Source organism: Alligator sinensis, unplaced genomic scaffold (assembly GCF_000455745.1).
Source record: "Alligator sinensis unplaced genomic scaffold, ASM45574v1 scaffold591_1, whole genome shotgun sequence".
Classification (NCBI taxonomy): Eukaryota; Metazoa; Chordata; order Crocodylia; family Alligatoridae; genus Alligator; species Alligator sinensis.
In genome coordinates this window covers 49,225-70,964 of record NW_005842925.1, presented here as the reverse complement: position 1 = coordinate 70,964, position 21,740 = coordinate 49,225, and the positions used below count along the sequence as shown (strand labels likewise).

The window sequence follows — 21,740 nt, the reverse complement described above, 5'->3', positions numbered from 1 at the left end:
TCTCAAATCTTCAATGCAGAAAAATAAAAAAACCCTTTATTTTGCTACCAAGTTCAAACAGAGATTAAATGACAGCTAAGGATCACTTGAATAGCAGAAATAATTTGACAGAAAGACAATAAAACTCAAAAAAATCTTGCAAAAGATTTATGATTGAGCTACTGGATCAGTATGTGAACTCAATTTTATCATAAGTATAGTTCTCTCTTTTTAAATTGTAGCTCTCAAGACCCATGAACAATAATAGTGTGGGATTGCCTTCTGGTAATACTTCACTGATTTATATGGGGAGGCCTGGTTTCAATTTGTTCTGTTCTCTTTATGATGAGAGCCAACCTTCTCATGATGAAGACAACATGTCATATTGTTCAGTGCAATCATCCTCTGAAAAAAGTCAGCAGTTATACTGATAAGTTTTGAAAGCAGCTTCTTGGGTAGCCATTTATTGCTGGATCAAGCAAAATTATGAAAGGGGCCTGAAGTATACATTTTTAAAAGACCCTTTCCTTCTGGAAAGGCTAAGAAAGGAAGAGGATGAAGATCTAAAACAAACACAGCAAGATAACTGACTGGCAAAGAGCCAGCATGATAATGGCTTGGTTTAATTATGGTATGGAAAACGGTAGGCTCCATTCATTGCAATGAAAAAGTAAAACATTTTTTTTAAATTAAAAAAAACCCAAACAACACTTTTTTTTCCTGAAAAGATCTTGTTAGAGGTCATGGAATAATAAAATTCCACAACTCATGCAACTTTTTATGAACTACCCCTCTTCTTTTTTTTTTTTTTTTTTTTCAAATCAGCTGTAGACCTGGTTAATATTTTTTCTAATTTAAATGATATCTTTTTTCAAAATCAAAAAAGAAAGTGTTTCAATAACCTCTATAAACATGGTCTTTCTGGTTTAAGGGTAGAAACGGATGCTGCCTTTCCTCACTTCCATACAACACAAAGTTAAAGGACATAGATATCCATACCTTTTCTTGCATCACAAATGCTCAAATTCATGGTTGTGACAGGAGATCCCAGGGGCACATCTCAGTAGGCGGGGAAACCCCAACTCCCCTGCTTACCCTGATATGCCCTGGAGATCTCAGGGGCATACAATTAAGTGCAGAAAGCCAAGCAGATGCTCCCAGGGCTTGAGGAGCCCGATCCTATACTGGAATTCCCAGGAAAACATGTTGCCCACTGTCCCGCAGCATCAATTGGTGGGACAATTGGTGGTTTTGTCCAATAAAGTGGAGCAACTGTACTGAGGCCCATTACAGCACAGCTGATCCACTTCATTTAGCTACATTTATTTCTAGCCTAAGAGAAAAAAAGAGTCCAGGAGACTGCACTGTTCCTTAAAGAGACAACATTAAAGGAAAAATAGCTATCCTAATGCAAAGAAACCATAGGAAGCATAGCAAAAGATTGGCTTGGTGACACAGCAACTCTTCAATTACTTGAAACTGAAAAAAGGATTCTAACAAAAAGTGAAAGCTTGCTCATGTTATGAAGCATGAGCATAAGATTACAGTACAGGTATGCGGGAGAGTGGGGGGGGGGGGGGGGGGGAATCAGGAAGGCCAATGTGCAAATTGGGATATAGCTAGTAGGGGACATAAAACCCAACCAAAAAAAAAATACTGTAAGTAGATTATAAACAGGGATGCTGGTTTTCTCTGCTTTAAAAACATTCCAAAATTCTCTGATAAAAATCAGAAACTCTGATTAAAAAAACCCAAATCTGCATTTTTCTGTGATTAAAATGAAACATCTCTCTCTCTCTCTATTATACACATACGCACACACACATACATACATATGCATGCATGCCTATTAGTTGAACACAATGTTTTATTGATATAATAAAAAAAAATAAAGCAATTTGGAAGCTTACCGGTGCCTCAATCATTATAATAAATTAATTCTAAATGCCTGTATATTTTGGTGTTTCATTTTGGGTTTTTTTTCTCATGGAAAATAAGAACTCCCCGTGCCCTTTGCTCATGAGGACATGAGTCCAGCTGCAGATGATCCTTTGATATATATGCCTGAGGTCATTGTTAAGGTTTTGCATTAGACAGAAAAAATGCCACAAAGCTGAGGGTTGTGCACCTTTCTTGACACTTTTTGGAAAGCTCTGTGTGTGTGTGTGTTGGGGGGAGGAGGGAGCAAACTCTCTGGGTGTGTGTTGTGGAAGGGGAGCTAACTCCTTGCATCTATGTTTGAGAGGCAGGGGCCCTGAGGGATGTGTAGGGTGGAGGGCAAGGAGCCATGGCGGGGCCCTGAGAGGAAGTGTAGGGTATTTGCGTGTAGGGGAAGGAGGGCAGGGGGCCACGAGTGGTGTGTGGAGGGGGCCAGGGGTTGCTGAGGGGAGCAGCAGCCCCTGAGGGTGGGTGTGTGAAGGGGCTTTGATGGAAATATATGGTAGGGGTCCCTGAGGGAAATGTGGGGGAGAGGGCAAGGGCCCCTGAGTGGCGTGGCTCCGATGTGGAGTAGGGGCCATGCTTGGGGGCCCAAGGGCATATAGAGGGGGCTGAGCCACTTAGCCCCTCACATGGGGGGAGCAGGTCGGGGCCTGTCTGCTGGCTGCCTGGGCTGGGCAGTACTGAGCCAGGCCTCAGGTATTAAGACCCAGTGAAGGCTGCGTGGCACTGTGCTGACAGCAGTAGAGCCAGGCTGGGCAGAGTAGCATGTGGGCCAGCCATGCCACTCCTCCCTCCCTTCCCCTCCCCTCCCCATGCCCTGCGGCCCCCACCTCCAGCACTAGCCCCAGTAGAGCCACCAGCAACCACAGCCCGGTCTGGACCGGTGGCAGGGAGGCGGTGAGCAGCAGGACAGCCATGTGCCCCAGGGCCTGTGGCGCAGTAGGATGCGCATGGCAATAAGTAAAACCAGGGGTGGACAGCCTGAACCTGGAGCCAGACCCTCAGCCACAAGGGTGGCTGGTACTGACTCCCTGCGTCTACCTTGCCCTAGGCACATGGTGGCCTCCAGCACCCCAGGTACCTTGGCCCCAGGCACCGCCTTGGCTGGGACAGGAGGTGCTGCCCAAGGGCGTCCAGCCCTAGGCCAGGGGTGCAATGTGTGCTCGTTTGTTCCCTCACCATGTGGGCTCGATGCGAGCCATGGCCATCACCTCAATCTCGGTGCTGTGGGGCATGGGGCTGAATCTAAGCTGGACCCAATGCCTCGCAAGAGTAGGGTGGCCAGGGTGGTGCAGAGTTGTGCCCACCACTGTGCCACCCCATGCATCACCTATGCCCTCCCTCCATCGATTTACCTACAAGCAGTTGAGGAAACTTACCACGATCCTGCCTGGCTGTACTGCTGGACATGTGTGTGCATGTGCACACACACACGGCAGCCCCTGCCTCCAAATCTTCCTCCCCCCAGCTCCAAGCAGTTCCTTGCAGGCTAGAACTGTGCCAGCATGCAAGGGGAAATCTGTGGTTTCCCACTTCGAAAGGGAAAATATGCATTTTCTCCTTTAAAAGAAAAAATCCACACCTTCCATGTTAAATGGAAAATGCGGATCCCCAGTTGTAAAGAAAAGGAAGACTAAAGAAAGTACAGGTCAGCTACTGAATGGGATAGGAAAACTAATAATAAATAAGGCAGAGAAAGCTGACATGTTTAATGTTTCCCCCCCCTCAGACTACACAAAACCGTTCATCTGTCAGATAAGTACAGTTAGCAGTAAGGGGAGGGGGAAGATAATCAGGCTGGAGTAGAAAGAACAGGTTAAAAATTCCTTAGAAAAGCTGAATGTTTTCAAATCAGCAAGGCCTGATGAGATTCATCCTAAAGGACTCGAGGAATTGGCTCAGATTACTGCAGAGTTGTTGACTATTATCTTTGAGGAGATAAGGCAGGTCCCAAAAGATCAGAAAAAAGCAAGTATAGTGCCCAAGGAAAAGAAAGGAGGAAACAAGGAATTTCAGATCCATCCATCTAACTTTGAAACCTAAAATATCCTGTAGTATTATCCACTGATTTATAAGCACGTAGAGTAGGGGTTATCAACTGAAGGTACTTTGGAAGGCCCCAGGGGGTACACGGCAGTGGCACAGAGAAGCTGCTGGCACTTCCAGTTTCGCCAGCAGCATGTCTGGTTTTGCTGCCACAGGCCAGACACCCTGCCCCCCGCGGGCTCCCCCACTCATCAACTGGTCACTGGGGGACTCCCTGCTTCTACCCTGATCAAAAAAAGTTGAAAACCCCCGACCTAGAGTATTAACAAGGACCAACACACAAGGATCTGTTAACAGCATGATGAATTAAGCTCATTTTCTTCTCTGACAACAGGACAGGCTTTGCAAATTAAGTGGGGGAAGAAGGGGTGAATGTGCTGTATCTTGACTTTATAAGAAAATGTTTTTCATGACATTCCCAGAAATAAATTAAGGTGATCCAGTCTAGATAAGAGTACTGGGAGGTAGAGGCATGAATGCATAGATTATTATACTTGAAAGTAGCTGTCCCTGTCAAACAGAAAGGAGGTATCAACTGGCATTTCCTGAGGTCTGTCCTGGGTCTGGTACTGTTTGATACCCTCACTAATGACTTGGAGGATGGAACTGAGAGCACACTTAGCAGATAATCACCAAGCTGGGTACATGGCAGGCATTGGGAAAGATAGGATTAAGATTTAAAGCAATAAATTTGAAAGATGGTCTGAAAAAAATGATGATGATAACAATGCATCTGTAAATACAGTTTACAAGATTTAAGAGAACCCTGATGTAGGACAATAATATTTAATTTAAATACAATTGTAAATTATTGTAAATTAAATATTTAAATACAATACAATATTTAAATACAAAATTATTTGTGCAGCAGATTTGCACCTAGTTTTACTTAGCTTCTCCTACTGCACCATCTTCTACAAAGTAATTAAACAGATGAGTTTCTCAAATATTTTCTAGCAGCACTAAAACAGAGAAAGCAGAGGTAACAAAAGTCAATGATTTAAAGAGGCGTAGAAACTCATTACAACTTGTACAAACAGTTCGAATACTGATTTATAAAATGTTTGCATTTAAGTGATAAATATTTTTTAATAGAAAAGTTTCAGGTTTCAAACAGGGGTGTAGGTTGTAGCCATGTTGGTCTAAGGACATAGGCAGACAAGGTTCTTGCATCTCATCTCTTTTATTAGACCAACTTAAATAGTTGGAAAAAAAATTTTGGCAAGCTTTTGGGTTTAAAAACCCTTCATCAGACTGAGAAAGTCTCTGCAGTTGGTGTGTGCTCTTCCTGGATGGACTGAATAGTAAAGACGCCAGAGGCTCAACTGGTATGCAAACAAGGTTTCAAACAAGATTTTCATTTTTTATTTTCATCCAAAGACCTATGATAAGCAAAACAAATTTGCTATATTTAACTTAAAAAAACTGCTCTACAGAAGTTTCAACCTGGGACAGCAATACTTAATCTTGTTCTGACATTGCTAGGCATAGGCAACGCATGGGGGGGGGGGGGGGGCGCGCCCCCCCCCCCTGATTGGCTGCTGCTGGTTTCTGCAGGTGATGGTCAGCCCCATTTTGCTGCCAACATGGCTGCCAGTGGACCCCGCTTGCCTCCGCTGACAGTGGGGACAGTGGCTGTGGGCAGTCCCCGCTCGCTGCTTGCCACCACCCTCCCTTCCCCCTCCACTGATACCACTAGCAGCGGCTGTGGGCAGTCCCCGCTCACTGCCATGGTGCCCCCCCGCCATCGCGGGAGGCACCAGTCATTCATGTTGCTACACAAATGTAGAAATAAGGTATTAAACACTAAAAGGAATAGTTTAACGTTTGTAAAAACAATTACTGCCACAAAGGTACAGAACCAAAGTCATGGGAAAAAACTATCAGTGTAATCTACTCTAAAACTGGCAAAATAATTGGCTGGCTGACATTCTGTTTTGCCTAATATTTTCCCTGAACCTCAGTAGCACATTCTCTCCTGATAAAACATGAGTATGTCCTGTAGTTATCATGCACTCCTGATTTTGGCTCCAATAAATACAGATGTTCATTCACTTCAGTTCCTCGTTTCAACTTGCATCAACAGACATAAAAGTAAAAAAAATCCTCAGACTTCTGTTCAGTATCTAAAAACGTAAAATAACAGAAATGCCTTGTTTCCCTAACGCTTTTCTTACTAGCATAAATAAGTCTGTGATATTATGCAAATTAATTTTGCTAAGAGCTTGACACTGCCATGTTGAAAGCCTGCTTCAGGCAAGAATGCTGGTTTACTTTATTCCAGTTAAATTGACTCTAATGCTAGAATCTGAAGTATGCTACTCCGTTAAGATAAACATTTTCTTTTCTAGAAAGCTTGTATTTAGTTCAATACAATCAAAATACTTAACTAGAATATACAAAAACTCCACCCCCCCCCTACCCCATAGCATATCCTTTAGTCTTTATAAACTTTAAATTGTGCTGGACTTGAAAAAAAGTTTTGTGAAAAATGTACTCAATAACTGAAGGAAAGAGTTGCAAAGTTAAAAGTTAGGTTTTTGTTAATGTAAAATTTCACTTCATAGTGAAAGCATTTCTAACTTGAAGCAGTGGTTACATAACTACTTTTACAGAAGCAAAATGGTGGTGCATAAGGAAATGCAATATATAGCTATATAGTCATTTTAGTTTTCAAGCCACACAAAAATGACTTATCAATCTTTAACACAATTCTGAAGTACTGCCTTGCAATGTAGGTTGCTTTAACTAATAAACATATCATAAAAAGATGCCAAACAAGGTTACTGTAGACTTGTACATATGCGAATCAACATTGAAATACTCGCTCTACTTCATCTATGACATATATCTTTACCATACACCAAAATATGCAAGATCTAGGTATTATTCCTAGGAACTACTACTCCAAGAGGAAAAAAGGGAGAAGGTATAAGAAAGGGAATTAATGAAATTAAGGTTGCTGAATTTTCACCAGTATTTGTCTGTTTTACTGTCTAGCTAACTTTCAGTAGCACTTACAAAAAAGACTAATTTGATTAGATGCATTAAAGCCTGATGCATTAACTTAAGCACACAAACTGAATGAAGGAACCAATGAGAGTTTTCCTCCTTGCATTTGGACTACTCAGATCTGCAGTGGACTCTCACAAATCTTCATCTCTGCTTCATGACAATCATATGTAAATGCTCTAGCTGAAAATGAGCTTTATACTTTCATTTACAAACCCTATTCCACCCCTGCCACTTTCATAGCTTTTAGTTGCATACATGAATTGGTAATCCTGTGTGTTTGGACTAATTCTTGAACATTTGATCTGGATTGTAACAAACAGGACATTTTTCCTTGTGGCTGCTATGTGAGAACAGAAAAGAAATAGGGTGCTATGTTTGTTAAAGAACATTAATTTTGATTGTTATGGAGAATGGCTACCTATATTTTTTAGTGATGTCTTAATAGAAATGTTACTAGCAATGAGTATAAGAACTCTGCATGGACACACAGAAAGAAAATCAGGTACGCTGAGGCATGAAGAGGGATGCATGATAGCAAGGGACCTAAAAATAAATAAATAAATAAATAAACAAACAAACAAATAAATCACACAAAAGCATTCTATAATGCTAGAAACAAGAGGAAGACCAAAAGAAGTGCAAGTCCCTTATTGAATACAGAGGGAAATTCATAATGGATTATGCAGAGAAAGCTGAAGTATTAAACATTTTTTCCTTCTGTCTTCATGAATAAGGTCAGCTACCAGATGACAAGCATAGTGGGCAGGAAGAAGGGATGGGGAGGATTAGGAGTGGGGTAAGATAATCAACCTAAAGTAGAACAGAACAGGTTACAGATTACTTAGAGAGGCTGGATGTTTTCAAATCTGCAGGGCCAGATGTGATTCATTAGAGAGAGTAGTTATGAAACTGGCTGAGATAGTTGCACAGCCACTAACTATTCTCCTTGAGGACATATGGAATTTGGGTGAGGTCATGATACTGTGCTCATCTTTAGAAAATGAATGAGGATCCAGGAAACTGTAAAGTGGACACAGCTAGTTAGAGCAGGGATGTTCAACCGTTGGGGCCACAGGCCAAAATTCAGACTGCAGAGTCATCAAAACTGGCCCGCAGAGCTCCCTATGGGTCCAGAAATTTGGCAGTGGGGAAGCAGTGGCCATTAATATGGCCCACATTCCCAAACCCTAAGTCTCACACACCTGGTGGGAGCCAGGCAGTGGTCCCTTCTCCCTGTGAGGCTGCACCACACCCCCTTTCCTCAGAGGCAAGGCTATGCTCCCTTTCCTTAGGGAGTCTGGCTTGGAACCAGGCTATGTTCCCTCCTCACCTTCCATGTGTTCAGGCCATGCCCCCTTTTCCCTGGGGGCCGGGTTGGGACTGGGCCAAGGCCCCTTCCTCCCCACTGGGCTGGTCATGTCCTCTCTCCTCACCCCACTCCTGTGGGGCTCCTCTCCTTTCCCTCCTGTGTGGCAGGGGATGTGGGGCTGCCCCCGAGCCAAGTGTGCTCGTTGCAAAAAAGCCAATGGTATACGGGGCTATATTAACAGGGGTGTTGCTTGCACTAGTTTTCTTCAGTCTATTCAGAATTGTGAGGCCTCACCTGAACTACTCAGGTCCAGTATTGGGCACCACGCTTCAAGAAAGGCTTAGACAAACTAATGAGTACAGAGGAGAGCAACAAAAATTATTAGAGGTCTAGAAAATATGACAATAAAAAAAAGAATAGAAGAACTGGGATTATTTGATCTCTGGAGAAGAGAAGTGGGTTAAGAGGTGGGGAAGGGAGGGATTCGAGAAGAGAATTTGTTAGCAGTTCTCCAAATACATGAAGAACAGATCATTTAGACTCATGAGGAGAAGACTGGGTGGGGAAGGGCAGAGGTGACAGAAACCTGGTTAGAAGAAAGGGATGGTGAAAGAATATTTTTTCCATCTGCATGGGACAGGACAAGGACTAACACTCTTAAATTGCAACAAGAGAAAAGCAGGGTGGATATCAGGAAGAACTTCGTAGCTGTGAGTTTGGTTAAACACTTAGGTAACACCATGAGCTAAAAAGAACCTGCGGTGCAGCATATAAAAATAGCTGAATTATGCATGATCATACTCTATACTTCCTGACTAGAAGGAAAGGCCAAATGCTAAGCTACTTACACAGGACCAACTTCTTGTCATGTCTGATCATAAAACATTTTCTGAAGGACTGCTAACTGAGAAATATGTATGGTGTACACCATGGATATGGCAAAAGTACATCTGAAAGTGAAAGGGTCCACAAACAGCAGGACGTTGAGGAACACTGCAAAAACATTAATCCTCTCCCCCTCTCCTCACCCCGCTTTTGTTTTAATCACCGGAATCCTAGCTAATAATGTAAGCTGTAATTCATTTATTATTTGTATGAATTAGAGAAGTTCTACTAAAGTTTCATTATTGTTTCAAAATGACAGTAGGAATACTGTGGTTTTACTCAAATGCTCTCAAGTCAGCAAATGACAAATATGCCCATTGAACACTCATTTGATGCCTTATGGATATGTTTTACAATAAACTTAATTACATATTTTAAAGTACAACATATTTTTCCCCTCCGCAGATACATCTACAACTCATGAATTTTTCTTGCTTACACTATTTTGTATTTAAATTGCTCAGCATATATATTCATTACTTTACCTAAAAATCCACATCATTTTGCTTAATATATCTCTTTATTACTTGAAACAACTGCCAGTTGTAAAATACTATTTTCAACAAGCTACCTCATGGGCATAATTTTACATGTCTAGGCATTTAATTATGAACCTGACTTTCCTAGACTTTTTTTTTCCTTTTCTGTAAGAAAAAAGTTCCATTAGTTTAATTTGAGGCTTCCATGGAACTTGTCTATTGCAATAATTTTATTTAGAAATAATCTACCACATCAGAAATAAATGTTTTGATTGTACATTTTAACTGTCTTTACTACATGTGTTAAAGGCATATGCATTTTAAGTATTAAAAATAAAATATGCATCTCAGAAGAAAACCAAAAACATCATACATTAGTTCTCTAGCTAAAACACATAAAGGTGAAAAAGCTGTGCAATGGGTTCAGAATTGCAACATATTAATAATATCACAAAGCATGTATGATATAGTCAATGCAGGAAAGTTGTATGCTAATTTAATAAACATTCCCTGAATGAACAGAGTTGACCTAGACAAGCTAGCTTAACAGGGAGCTCTAGGAAATGCAAGCATGACAATGGCCCGAAACAAGAATATTCAAGAATATGGGAACTGCTGTCAGCTTCAAGCACATTGTATCTGTCTCTAGTGAAGATGCAGGCTTGTTTTACTATGCTGAAAATGGAAATACAAATAAAACAAAAGGATTTAACTGCTTTAAAACACAGTCTATGCTTGAAATGTAGGGGCTGAAATCGTTTTAAGTTGAAGGAATGGACTATGCCAACCAGACCTGCAGCTTCCCAGGAAAAGGGGAAGAAAATAGAAAATGTATAGCTAACAGCAGCAGACCAAATTTATCATCTACTAAATCCTGAGGCAAGCTAGATTTGTGTGTGTACACTAGCTTGCAGTTAAGTAATTCTGACACTGAGGCAGCATCTTTGCAGGCCATCAGTTTAAGGAAAAGATGATAAAACAATGAAGCCAAATGCTTATATGCACATGTGCATGTTCACTTTCATATGTACACAGCCACATGTTGGAGAAAATCCTTCACTAGAATGTTTGTCTCTTGTTATACAAGTCAGATCAACAGCAGCCATTAACAAAACATTATCAAACCAATTAAAATACCAACTACAATACCTACTACGGTAACAAGCATAAATTATTATAATTGAGATAATTATTAATTTTACATAGGAAAAGCAAGAATAAAATTCTAATTGATACTCTGATTTTATCATGACAAAAACTGATTGGTTTGAAAAAAGAAGCGTCATTTCACAGGAAATTTTCATTCTATGTCATGGAACTTTCCATTTTGATCTAGAATGAAAACACTTAAACATCTGAATTTCCTACTGAACAAAACCACCATTTCACTTCACCCTAAACTGTAAATACACATATATTATCATTTTCAGTACCTCATACTTTTTACTGAAGTTGTAGGCACATTTTTTAAAGAAGAAAGATACTTTTGGGTTGGTCTGATCATGTCATTCTAGTAGATTTTATATGCTCTGGGGTTTGTTTTTTACTAGAGACTGCAACATTAAAATGACAAGACAGTGAACTATCTTAAAAAGACAGCCAACATTACTGTAACTTAAAATTTGAGTAGAAAAGTAAATCGAATGGGTCATCGTTCAGTACATATTTGACATCTGGCACTGTTTCACAACTAATTTATTTCAAATATTTCAAGTATTTCTATATTAAAAGCTAAGCCAATAGCAAATTTTCTTTCTTTTTTCTTTTTTTTTAAAAAGCAAGTTATGGAGCAATTTAGACTGTGCGTACAAATCTTAATGTGACTTACCTCTTTCACTGGCATCATCTACAAGTACGATTTCTTCCAGCATGTGCCGTGGTGACCGGTTTATCACACTATGAACAGTTCGTAACAGTGTGCTCCAGGCTTCATTGTGAAACACAATAACAACACTTGTAGTAGGAAGGTTGTCCAGATATACCTTTGTTTTACACCTATGGACAGAAAGATAAATCAAATACTTTACAGGTGAGTTATGTCCAGATTAGTATTGCTATCAGTTTAAATATAAATTTGAATATTTACATTGAAATGTAAATCCTGGATTGCAATATTTAATATTAAATACTATGCCTCGACTTATAATACTTAAGGGTTTTTTTGGTTTGTCTGTTGCTTTGGTTTTGATTTTTTTTGTTTTTGTTATTAGATGGCTCCATGGCAAAAATGCTCCTTACAAGAAACCTCTGAAGTAAAACAAGTGACATCTGTTACCTACTGTTGACACACAAATGTGTACGGACATCACAATATACCTATTTTGTGGATGAAGTTCATCATATCCCAGCATGCCAACTTTACCCATTAAATTAGACATATTCTTGTTAAAGGAAAAAAAAAATTAAGAATAAAAATTCCTTAAGTTAGGAAGTGAAACTAAAAATGAAATCAGAAAAAAAATCAAAGCATAGCCACAGGGAAAAAGTAAGTTAAAATATGTTTTTCTTTCATCTATAGAGTAATTTGAAATGAAGTTGGTATTTGGATAAAACCACATGCTGTCTACAGTCCCTGCTGTGGGAGAGAGGAGGAAAGTATCTCTGCTTAAGCAGCAAGTGGTGAGGTGGGGAAGGGGGGCAGGGGAAGAGCAGGGGGAAGGGGGGAGGTGCAGCACTGCTGTGGAGCAGAGAGCCCCTCCCAGCTCAGAAAGCATGCCAGGATGCTGGGGGTGTCTGGTTTAGCTTAAACCAGCAAAGGGTCTGGGACAGACATTGCATAAACCAGGTTGAGCCAAATCAGTTAAGTCTGATACTACATTCAACCAGGTTTATCTCAAACAGGTTTCAGCCATTTTCAAACTGGTTTATGTGCACTGAACATCTATTCTGTTACAGGTTTAAACTAGTTTCTGACCACTTAAACCAGTTAGTGTAATATCTGTCCCTGGCCCAGAGGAGCATTAGACCTGGCACACTTGATCAGGTGCCCAATCACACAGGGCCAGGCAGAAGCAGTGCCAGGACCTCAGAAACCAATCCCAATCCCATCAGGAATGGATGGTGCTAGGCCCCCAGGCCTGATCCTGGTGTGTGGGGCTCTATCTGGCCCACAGACCAGCCCTGCTCCACTCATCTGGCCCATAGGGCCAAAAGGCTGAACACCACTGCTCTACACCAACAATAACCAAGACAAAATTTTCTAAGCTTGTCTACATGTATTGTGCCCAGGAAAATTAACAGTTATTGCAGTCTCTCTCTAGGGCTAGGGGCAGACATTACACACAAACTGGTTTAAGTAATCAGAAACTGGTTTAAACCTGTAACAGAACAGATGTTCAATGCACATAAACCAGTTTGAAAATGGCTGAAACCAGTTTAAGATAAACCTGGTTGAATGTAGTATCGGACTTAACTGATTTGGGTTAAACCAGTTTATACAATGTCTGTCCTAGACCCCTTGCTGGTTTAAGGTAAACCAGACTCCTCCAGCACCCTGACATGCTCTCTGAGCCGGGCAGGGTTCTCTGCTCCACAGCAGAGCTGGCCCCTCCCCTCTGCTCCCTGGCTGAAGCTCCGGCAGAGACTCCAGGCACAGCAGGATCTACCTGGATCCCCCCTGCCCTACCCCCACCTCACTGCTCAAGCAGGAACCCACCCCTCCCCCCTCCCTCCCATCTCCCACAGCATGGACCCCTGTCCCACAGACACTAGGCATATGTGGTATGCTAGTGAATGCTTAGAGGTGCCTATGTGTGCCTCTCTCTAATTTCACTGGGACAGGCAGACAGAACAGTGACCACTTGGGGCTTTTTGCAGCTAATCAACAGGTCAGCTGGTAAGCTGTTTAAGAAGAGTTTGAACTAATGGAGAGAGGCTATTGTTTTGCTGATGAAGTGATAAACACTGTTATCAGCTACCTGCTGGCTTGCTTGCCTGTCAGTTTGCTGTAGACAGTATAATGAAGCAGGGAGGGAGATTAAAAAGCTGTGTATCATAAACAGATGCATTTAATGTACCACCTTCTCTGCTTGCCTCAGAGTGCTTGCAGGGGTCTGGCAACATTCCTGCCCCTTGAGCAGCCAGTGGGGAAAAGCCAGGGATGGTGCAGGCAGACCCTAATCAAAGCGTCCTAGCGAGCCTGGCCATGCCCCCCGCCTCAGCTCAGCAAAATGCAAGGAAAGGGAGGGCTGCTCTAGCACCCCCTGGCTTCTAGCTGGAGCCACTACAGGCACGTGCCTGAATTTTCTCAGTCCAGAGAGAATGTCCATCTAGTTACAAACTGGCTCAGCCTAGCCAGGTTACACTAATTTGCAAAGATTGAATCTATTCAGGCTCAGGCTTTTTTAATGTCTATCCCTAGCCCAGTGGTTTAAGGTTTATGTTGTCATATTAAACAAAAATTCCACCCTAAAAAATTTCCCAGTCATTTCTTAAACTGCAAAGGGCTGGACAACTTAGGAATCTACTAAGAATATTTCCAGTCTTTTATTTATATGTTGCCAGAATTTTGATTTGTTTAGACTATTTTATTTAACTGACTTCAAATCATTAAGTCAGTACAGTAAAAGTCAAGTCAAAGAATTATATATTATCATATATACTTACCATTACTTTCCACCAAACATTAAATATACTAAATACAATAGACCTGCCAACTACATGGTTTCCTTCGGACTACAGGTTTACGTGCCTTCCTTGCATGTAAAGAAATTACTGTTTCATTGGTTCCCTAGTTGCTAGGGAAGGACATTTCGTCTTCACACTTGGAATAACAGATTCATCAGAGGAAGGACAGAGGTACTTCCATATCATTAACTTGCTGGGTAACAGCTGTTCCGAGTGACTCTGCAACTCCTCTTGTAGCTCCTAACACTCCCCCCAAGGACCTGAAAGCAGGGAGTCTTCATCTACTGTTTTATTAATTTATTAATTTTGGTGACAGGCTGATAGGTATCTGACCTGCTCCCCTCAGGATTAGGGAGGCTCTGTGGCATTGCTACTTTTTAATTTTTTAATTTTTTTTTAAAAGAAAAACAAGTTTTTAATGGTAGGGTGATGGACGAAGAGGGAAGAACATATTTTACACCGATATTGGCGGTGGAGCGCAGCTTTTCCTTAAGAGAAAAATAACATTTGTATGGAATTATTTTGGGATGCATTAATGCAACAAGAGAGAGAGACTAAAACACAATCTTTGCTCCTCATCTTCTTTCCTTCTGCCACCTCTGTCACTTTAGAAATATAATATGCAAACTTAGATTTATGCAAATATAAATATCTGCCAATGTTTTTCAAAAAACAAACAAAAAATATTTTACTCTTCCCACCCACACAGTCAAACACCACAGAGAGGAACGGGAAAGGAAAAACAGGGGACTTTATATTGTTCAAAGTCAAATGATAACTGTGATGAGAGCATTAGCATCCAAACAAAAAATATTAGCATAACCACCATTATTGAGAAAATATTAAATGAAGAGTCATTGTTGTCTTTAGTTTGTAACCCAATAATTCAGAGTATAGACTCTCCTTCTCATTTGCCAACCTAAGCATAAAGGGACCCTATTGAAAAATAATAATTAAATTCAGTAGTAATATTTCTAATAATGCTAATACCACAGAACTTTTGGATCTGGATTTTTAAAACTACTGTATATTGCTCTTTCCATTACACAATTTTTCTGACCTAATAATAATAAGAAATATATTTTACCAACAGAACAGCAAGAGCTCCACAAGATTTAAAGATGACCCCAAATGACTGTTGGAGACATCAGCTGTATATTAACTGTATGTCACGTCACTGTAGACTCTTCTGCAAGGGCATGTTACACAGAGATACATACACTAGCTCAGGTACAGAAAACAGTATAACCATTATTGTGGCACTCCACTTGAGCTAAACTAGATCTGGTGAGAACCGGAACACAGTCTGAGGCAAGCATGATAGCTCAGGTACCCGCGCAACTGTATTGCTCCTTGAAAACGCACTGGAAGGCCATGTCCAGATGAGCGCAGACATTTGGTTCCCAGGAGATAAGTAGCAGCAGTGCACCTTGAGCCATTGCTACTTGTCCCTGGGGAATGCCCATGCCACACACTTACCCCAGGGGTGGTAGAGGAGGCTGGGGCCAGCACTGTGCTGGCCCCAGCATCCTTACATAGGATCTTGGGGGACTCCCAGGGCTGCAGCTCCAGTGATCCTGCTGTGCAGAGCCTGGCCAGCAGCTGGAATGTGGCTCCAGGTGGCCCAGCTTCACTTTTCAGCTGTGCACGCTACTCGTGCATGCACTGCTCTGTTTTTTTTCCCCAGGGTTTTTTTTTTTTTTGGACCCCGTAGATATCCAGGGGTCAAAAAAACCCCTGCTGACTGTGTAGTATGTAGCTCTGCAGATAAGTGTGTGCGGCACCACATACCACACCACCACGCATGTCTGGGTGCACCCTAAAGGGCCAAATTATATTCCACTTACTACTCCACTCTGTTTGGGCTCATAAAAAAAGTTAGTATTTTTTATAGCATGCCTTCCTTTTTGCCTTAAGATTATGTCCCAAGAAGTAGAAAGGAGCAGGAGGACCCATACATGTATTGCATTAAAAGGGTTTTTTGGGGAACTTGGACATGCATTTTGACACCAAAGAAGTGGAATAAGATGTAGTCTTCAGTGGTTAGTTCTTCCCTTGGTCCTCCACTTGTAAGCTGCTGGCTATCTCTGCATCATTAGATTGCTGTGGCTCCCAAAACATGCTGGGTACTGTTAAAATGCAAGTTTATAGTTACTGCGCTGCAATCCAAAAGAGAAAAAACAATGGATGGATACATAGGATGACTGCAATTTACAACAGAGCAGCATGACTAGTCTTTTTAATTACATAGATTTTATTTTTATGTTAATAATACCAATATTTGCTCCACTTCCACCTTAAAAGCCTTTCCTCTTCTCCCATGACAGAATATCCAACTTCAGTTTCACCATCTGTGGGCTCCACACTCTTAACATTTGACATCTTGCCTCCAGGTAAGCAAGTTTCACTCAGATGAAAGCAAAACGAAGTAGGCAACAGTTAAACATGTTGCTTGCATGCATCACAGAAGAAAGAGTCAAAGAACACATTTAAATAAAACAGAAAAAAAAAACAGACTTAAGAAGCAACACAAAAAATATCAGATCATGGAAGCGTACAAACAGAGAGAACAAATGAAGGAGGGGTGTTTAAATGGGGAGGAATGGAAGACAGTAAAGTTGTATAAGGCTTGAAGATCATGCTCATGCAGCAGAGATTTGGGAAGAATTGAAGAAAAACACGGTGTGGTCTGAGTGGGAGACAAGGTAGACATGGTGTCTCCTTCCAAAAACAGATTCCATTTACTTCAGACTACAGGTTCTTGTTAAAATCATCTGGACCGGGGCTGTCCAGCTGTGAAAGGTTAGCACATGACCCTAGGCCCCACAGACCCCATTGCAGTAGCAGCCTGGATCTCAGGATTTCACCTCTTTCCTCCAATTTCTGCTGAATACCCTTGCCCTAGAGGGTGGGGTGGCCTGTTGCAGCCCATGTTGTTAGGGGAGCCAGTAGTCCAGGGCCACAAGGTAGCCTACAGGGAGTTGAAGGTGAGGAGAGGTACCGTGCCGTATAGGGAAGTGTCCACCTACATATGAGCATAATGCAGGGGGAGGAGGAAAAGAGAGGAAGGAGGGAATGCTTACCTGCATATGCCATGCAGCCTGGGAGGCCTGTGGCCTCCTGCTAATCTGAAGTTGGACAGCCCTCATCCAGATCGTTTTAGTCACAAAAAGTATACCTAACAGCCATATTGTCTTATCTTCAAATTCAAAGCCACCATTTTTTGTTTTATGCAGCTCTCTGCTACATACTCTCTTCAATTAGGCAACTAATGGGACCTTAGTGAAGCATTAGCAGGATTGATGTGCTCCTGTTTGAATAATTGTCTACCTTCACTTCAAGCAAGAAAAGTAACTTTTTTAGTAACATTACTCCTTGTCATCAAGCGGAGGCACCACAGACTAACAGCTGACCCACGTTAAAGTATTTTTAGTATAACGTGCCCCTTATGCCATATACAAGGTTCCTACCTACAGTACAATCAGATTATCATTATAATAGGGTCATTCACTTACTTGTTTTCTTTCCAAATGTACATGCTAGTGAAAGTTCAATCAAGCTAACATGCTAATCACACTTCAGATGTTACAATCATTCTTTTCCTTTATTTGGTCTGAATCAAAAATATTTATTTTTTTCCTACGTATTTCTAATTTGTAGTAAAAGAAGAAAAGGGAAGGCAGTTTCTTCCCAGTGATGACCCAGCTGGATCTGAGATTACATCAGGCCATATTATTGAACTCTTAGGTTCACATTCACCTATTCAGATAAAAATTCCACTACCACAGTCCCTTTCCCAGTCTGAAATGTTTGGACCTGCAACTCAAAACATATGTTCATAAAACACAAAATGTTGTGCAGAATGTTCTCACTGAGAGGAACCTCTGAAAAAAATATGGGGAAAGCAGCTGACAGTGGGCGAAATGGATAGAATATCAACATAATTTTAAAGACCCACTGGTTTACGGCAATATCATTCTACGCTTCCCACGGAGGAAAGAGACCTATATTGATGGATGTGAAAAACTGGTCGAGACAGAATCGAAACAGAAGAGAGTGTGACGAAATAGAAGCCAAAGTATGCCATTTTTAGAAGTGGTGATTTTTCTCTGGTGGTTAAGCTATTCCAGAACAGTGATTTCTGTTCTGTTCTGGATTAGTTAAGTAAAATAGGTTTGTGAGGGACACAGAGCCCAACACTGCCAGGAGGACAAAATACAGGAACGTGATGACAACCAGTATTTACATAGTGGGGGCTGAGAGAGAGACTACTGAAAATAATAGTGACAAACTATACTATCACTAAAAGTAACAGTGAAGCCTATATTCCTTGGATAGTTTTAACTATTTCATAGGGTCTAGGGCACTGATTTTCAACCTATGGCCTTTATGTCTAAGGGGTCTGCAAAAGATGACTACGATCAAAAGTATGTGAATACCCACACTTAAAATTCAAAAGGGCCCCACATCTTCATTTAAAATTTTTAGGTGCCTGCAAATCAAAAAAGGTTGAAAACCACTGGTCTAGGATATTAGAGGGACTAGTTTACTCCTTTAAAAACTAAGTCTAAGGGAGGAGATTCATCTCCTTCTTGGGGTTCCGAAGAACACAACTGTTCCTTATGATCAGAGAAAGTTGGGGGGGTTGACACTAATTTGGGGCCAGGGTCTTTGAAACAGAAGTGAGACTCAGTGTTCAATATACTGTAACTCATTCCTAAAATCATAAACTTGTGATACATGCATTACTTTTAAAAGAAAACGTTTTAAAATATTTTATGCTTATAGAACTAAAGTTTAACAAAGATGCTAGATCCTGCTTTACTTTTCTAAAAAACATGTAAAATAAGTCAGCAGATAATGTTACAAAGTTGGATTCGTTTACTGATAAGTCTTTATGTCTCTTCAACTATTCTGTTTTACAGTACAAGCTGTGGAGAATTAGTCAAAGAATGGAGAATCAGACAAAGAATTTGTTAAAACTGCTACTAGTGAGTGGTTTTAACCATATCTTACAATGGTATTACATACTATCAGAATGCATACCCAGAAAGTAGTAAAGATAAAGCTACCCAATGCAATCTTAATTGTAAGATTTGAGTATTTAACTTTACAACCTTAATATGCTTAGCACGCAGAGTCCTAAGGTTTAAAAAAAACAAAATGTGCTAAAAAAAAACAACAACCTAGAAAAGGCACATTTTTTCTTCAAGTTAGCTGTCAGCAAAGGAAGACCACATTAGATCAAACACTACACTAATGGAACTAATGTAAAATCACTAATGTACAGTAAAGCTACTAATGTAACATAATGGACCCATAGCTTACACATTTAAAAGTAACCCTATTTTTACAGTTGCAAGTTCAAGCTCAAAAGTTTGGCCAACTTAGAGGCAGTTTGATAAGTGACTAAAGCTTGGGTCTGTCACATTTAAGACCTGAGTACCATTTCTAATTACCATAACTTTTAAATAGGTTATACTCAATGAAAGGGCTTTCAGGATGCAGAATTAACAGTAGCTTGGAAAAGCAGGTATAAAATTCATTATCTACTGGCTCTCAAGCAAGTGTACCTACCCAACCAAGGCGAAGTGTTATTTTGAAGGGAAAAAAAGCAAAAGCACCTAGTTTGTCTTCCCTATCCAAAAGTTAAGAGGTATGGCATGTAGATGGTACATGCAGTGTTCTAATGGAACGTACCAAGGGATTCTTAGCAGCACACCTCTACCAAACTCTGCTAAGCAAAAGAGACAGGAGTAGCAATGTTTGACACCTTACATCTTAGCACACTTTTGATGAATTTTCAGAGGACAACTAATACTAAGGTCAAAATTCAAGTGATGTTGGTGCTAGTATTGCTTGTCAATAATGAATGTTTTTAACATAATACAGTTGTTAACGAGTCATTCAATATGAACAGCATTATCTTTGGTATAAAATTTAACAGAACTTAACTGGGACACTCTGGATGCATCTACATGTGCGTTTGATTTGGGATCAGTTTACTCGTGAGTAAATGCTCCTGGGCAGGCATCTACACAAGCAGGGAAGCAGAAACAGATTTGCTGCTAATGGCAGCAAACCACTCCTACTTCCAGGGATCCTGCAATGGGCTCCTGCTGTCACCAGGGGGAGCTCTAGGCTCCCCCTGGGTGCTAGCCCAGGGGCTGGCAAGGAGCACTGGGACAAGAGACAGTTGTCTCTTGGCCAGAGCTGGGACATTACACCCTGACTCCAGGGGCTGCTGACAACGTCCCCCTGCCCCAGCAGCAGGTCCTGGTCCTGATTCCCTGATCAGAGACAGGGGACTTAGAAAGAGCTGCAGGGTAGGGGTAGAACCCCCTGCTCCAATCCACCAGTGAGCCAGCTAGCTTGCTGCTAGCTGCCCCAGCATCAGACTGGCACAGGAGGTTGGGACCTACCCTACCCCTGCAGCTCTTTCCAAGCCCCATGCCTTGATCACCTGATCAGAGCATGGGGCTGGGACCTGCCCCTGACCAGGATAGTTCCCAGCCCCTACCCACATGTGGGGTGAAGGTTGGGGAGCCTGTTCCCTGCTCAACTCCATAAGCACAGAGTTGGGAGGGGAACAGGCTGGGGAGCTAGTTCCCTGTTCAACTCTGTGAACACAGAACTGGGTGGGGAACAGGGTCCCCAGTTCTTGCCAGCAGGAAGCTCCCAGCACCAGCTTCATGACCACAGGACTGGAGCTGGGAGATAAGGGTTTCCCAGTGCTGGCCCCACCATTGCAGAGCTGGTGCTGGGAGATAATCTCCCAGCCCCCTACTTCCTGGCTGCAATGGTGGAGCAGGTGCTGGGAGATGAATATCTCGGAGCAGGGAGCTTGGAGCTGCCAGGGCATAGTCCCCACATGGGCTCTAGGAGCAGAGCCCACCCCAGCATCAGGCAGCTCCCGGGGAAAGGAGCAATCTCCCGCCCCCTGGTGAATGGCTGAACAAGAACAGATTTGCATCTATACAAATCTGTACTGTACAGGCATCTATACAAACGCTACTGCGCCACTACTAATCAAGTGTAAAATTTGCTACTTACATTTGCAGGTAGCAATTTACTTGCGATTAACAAGGTTTACTGTGTAGTAACCATGTGCATGTGTAGCTGCACATGCTTACTGCACAGTAAACTCTGTTAATGCAGTTAAGCATCTCATGTAGAAGCGTCCACATTATAGTATCCTTACATTTTCAAGTATGTGCTGTTTTCCCTATCAACCATGAAGATAAAAAGCCTACCGATTTAAACGTATGATTTGTATACAAGGAAAACTTCTCTCAAATCAAGAAGTTTAGTTTCTGATCATTTAGATTTTCCTGGATATTAACAGCTTCTTAAACAGCTTGGTTCCTTTGCAAACAAGGCTGCTATTTAACAATAACCTGGACTCCAAAGCCACTATTCAAAGTACAGTAAAAGCTTTGTTATCTAGCTTAGCCGGGGGG

At 41.5% G+C, this 21,740-nt stretch overlaps 1 protein-coding gene across 1 annotated transcript in view; it reads right to left on the bottom strand.

Moving 5' to 3' along the window:
- Positions 1-21,740, bottom strand: part of GALNT1 (polypeptide N-acetylgalactosaminyltransferase 1) — an 88,002-nt gene that overhangs the window by 51,836 nt on the left and 14,426 nt on the right. Inside the window, exon 2 of the mRNA XM_006036204.1 lies at positions 11,483-11,649. Coding sequence (XP_006036266.1) covers positions 11,483-11,649 — 167 coding nt within the window. The remainder of the gene's footprint in view (positions 1-11,482; positions 11,650-21,740) is intronic.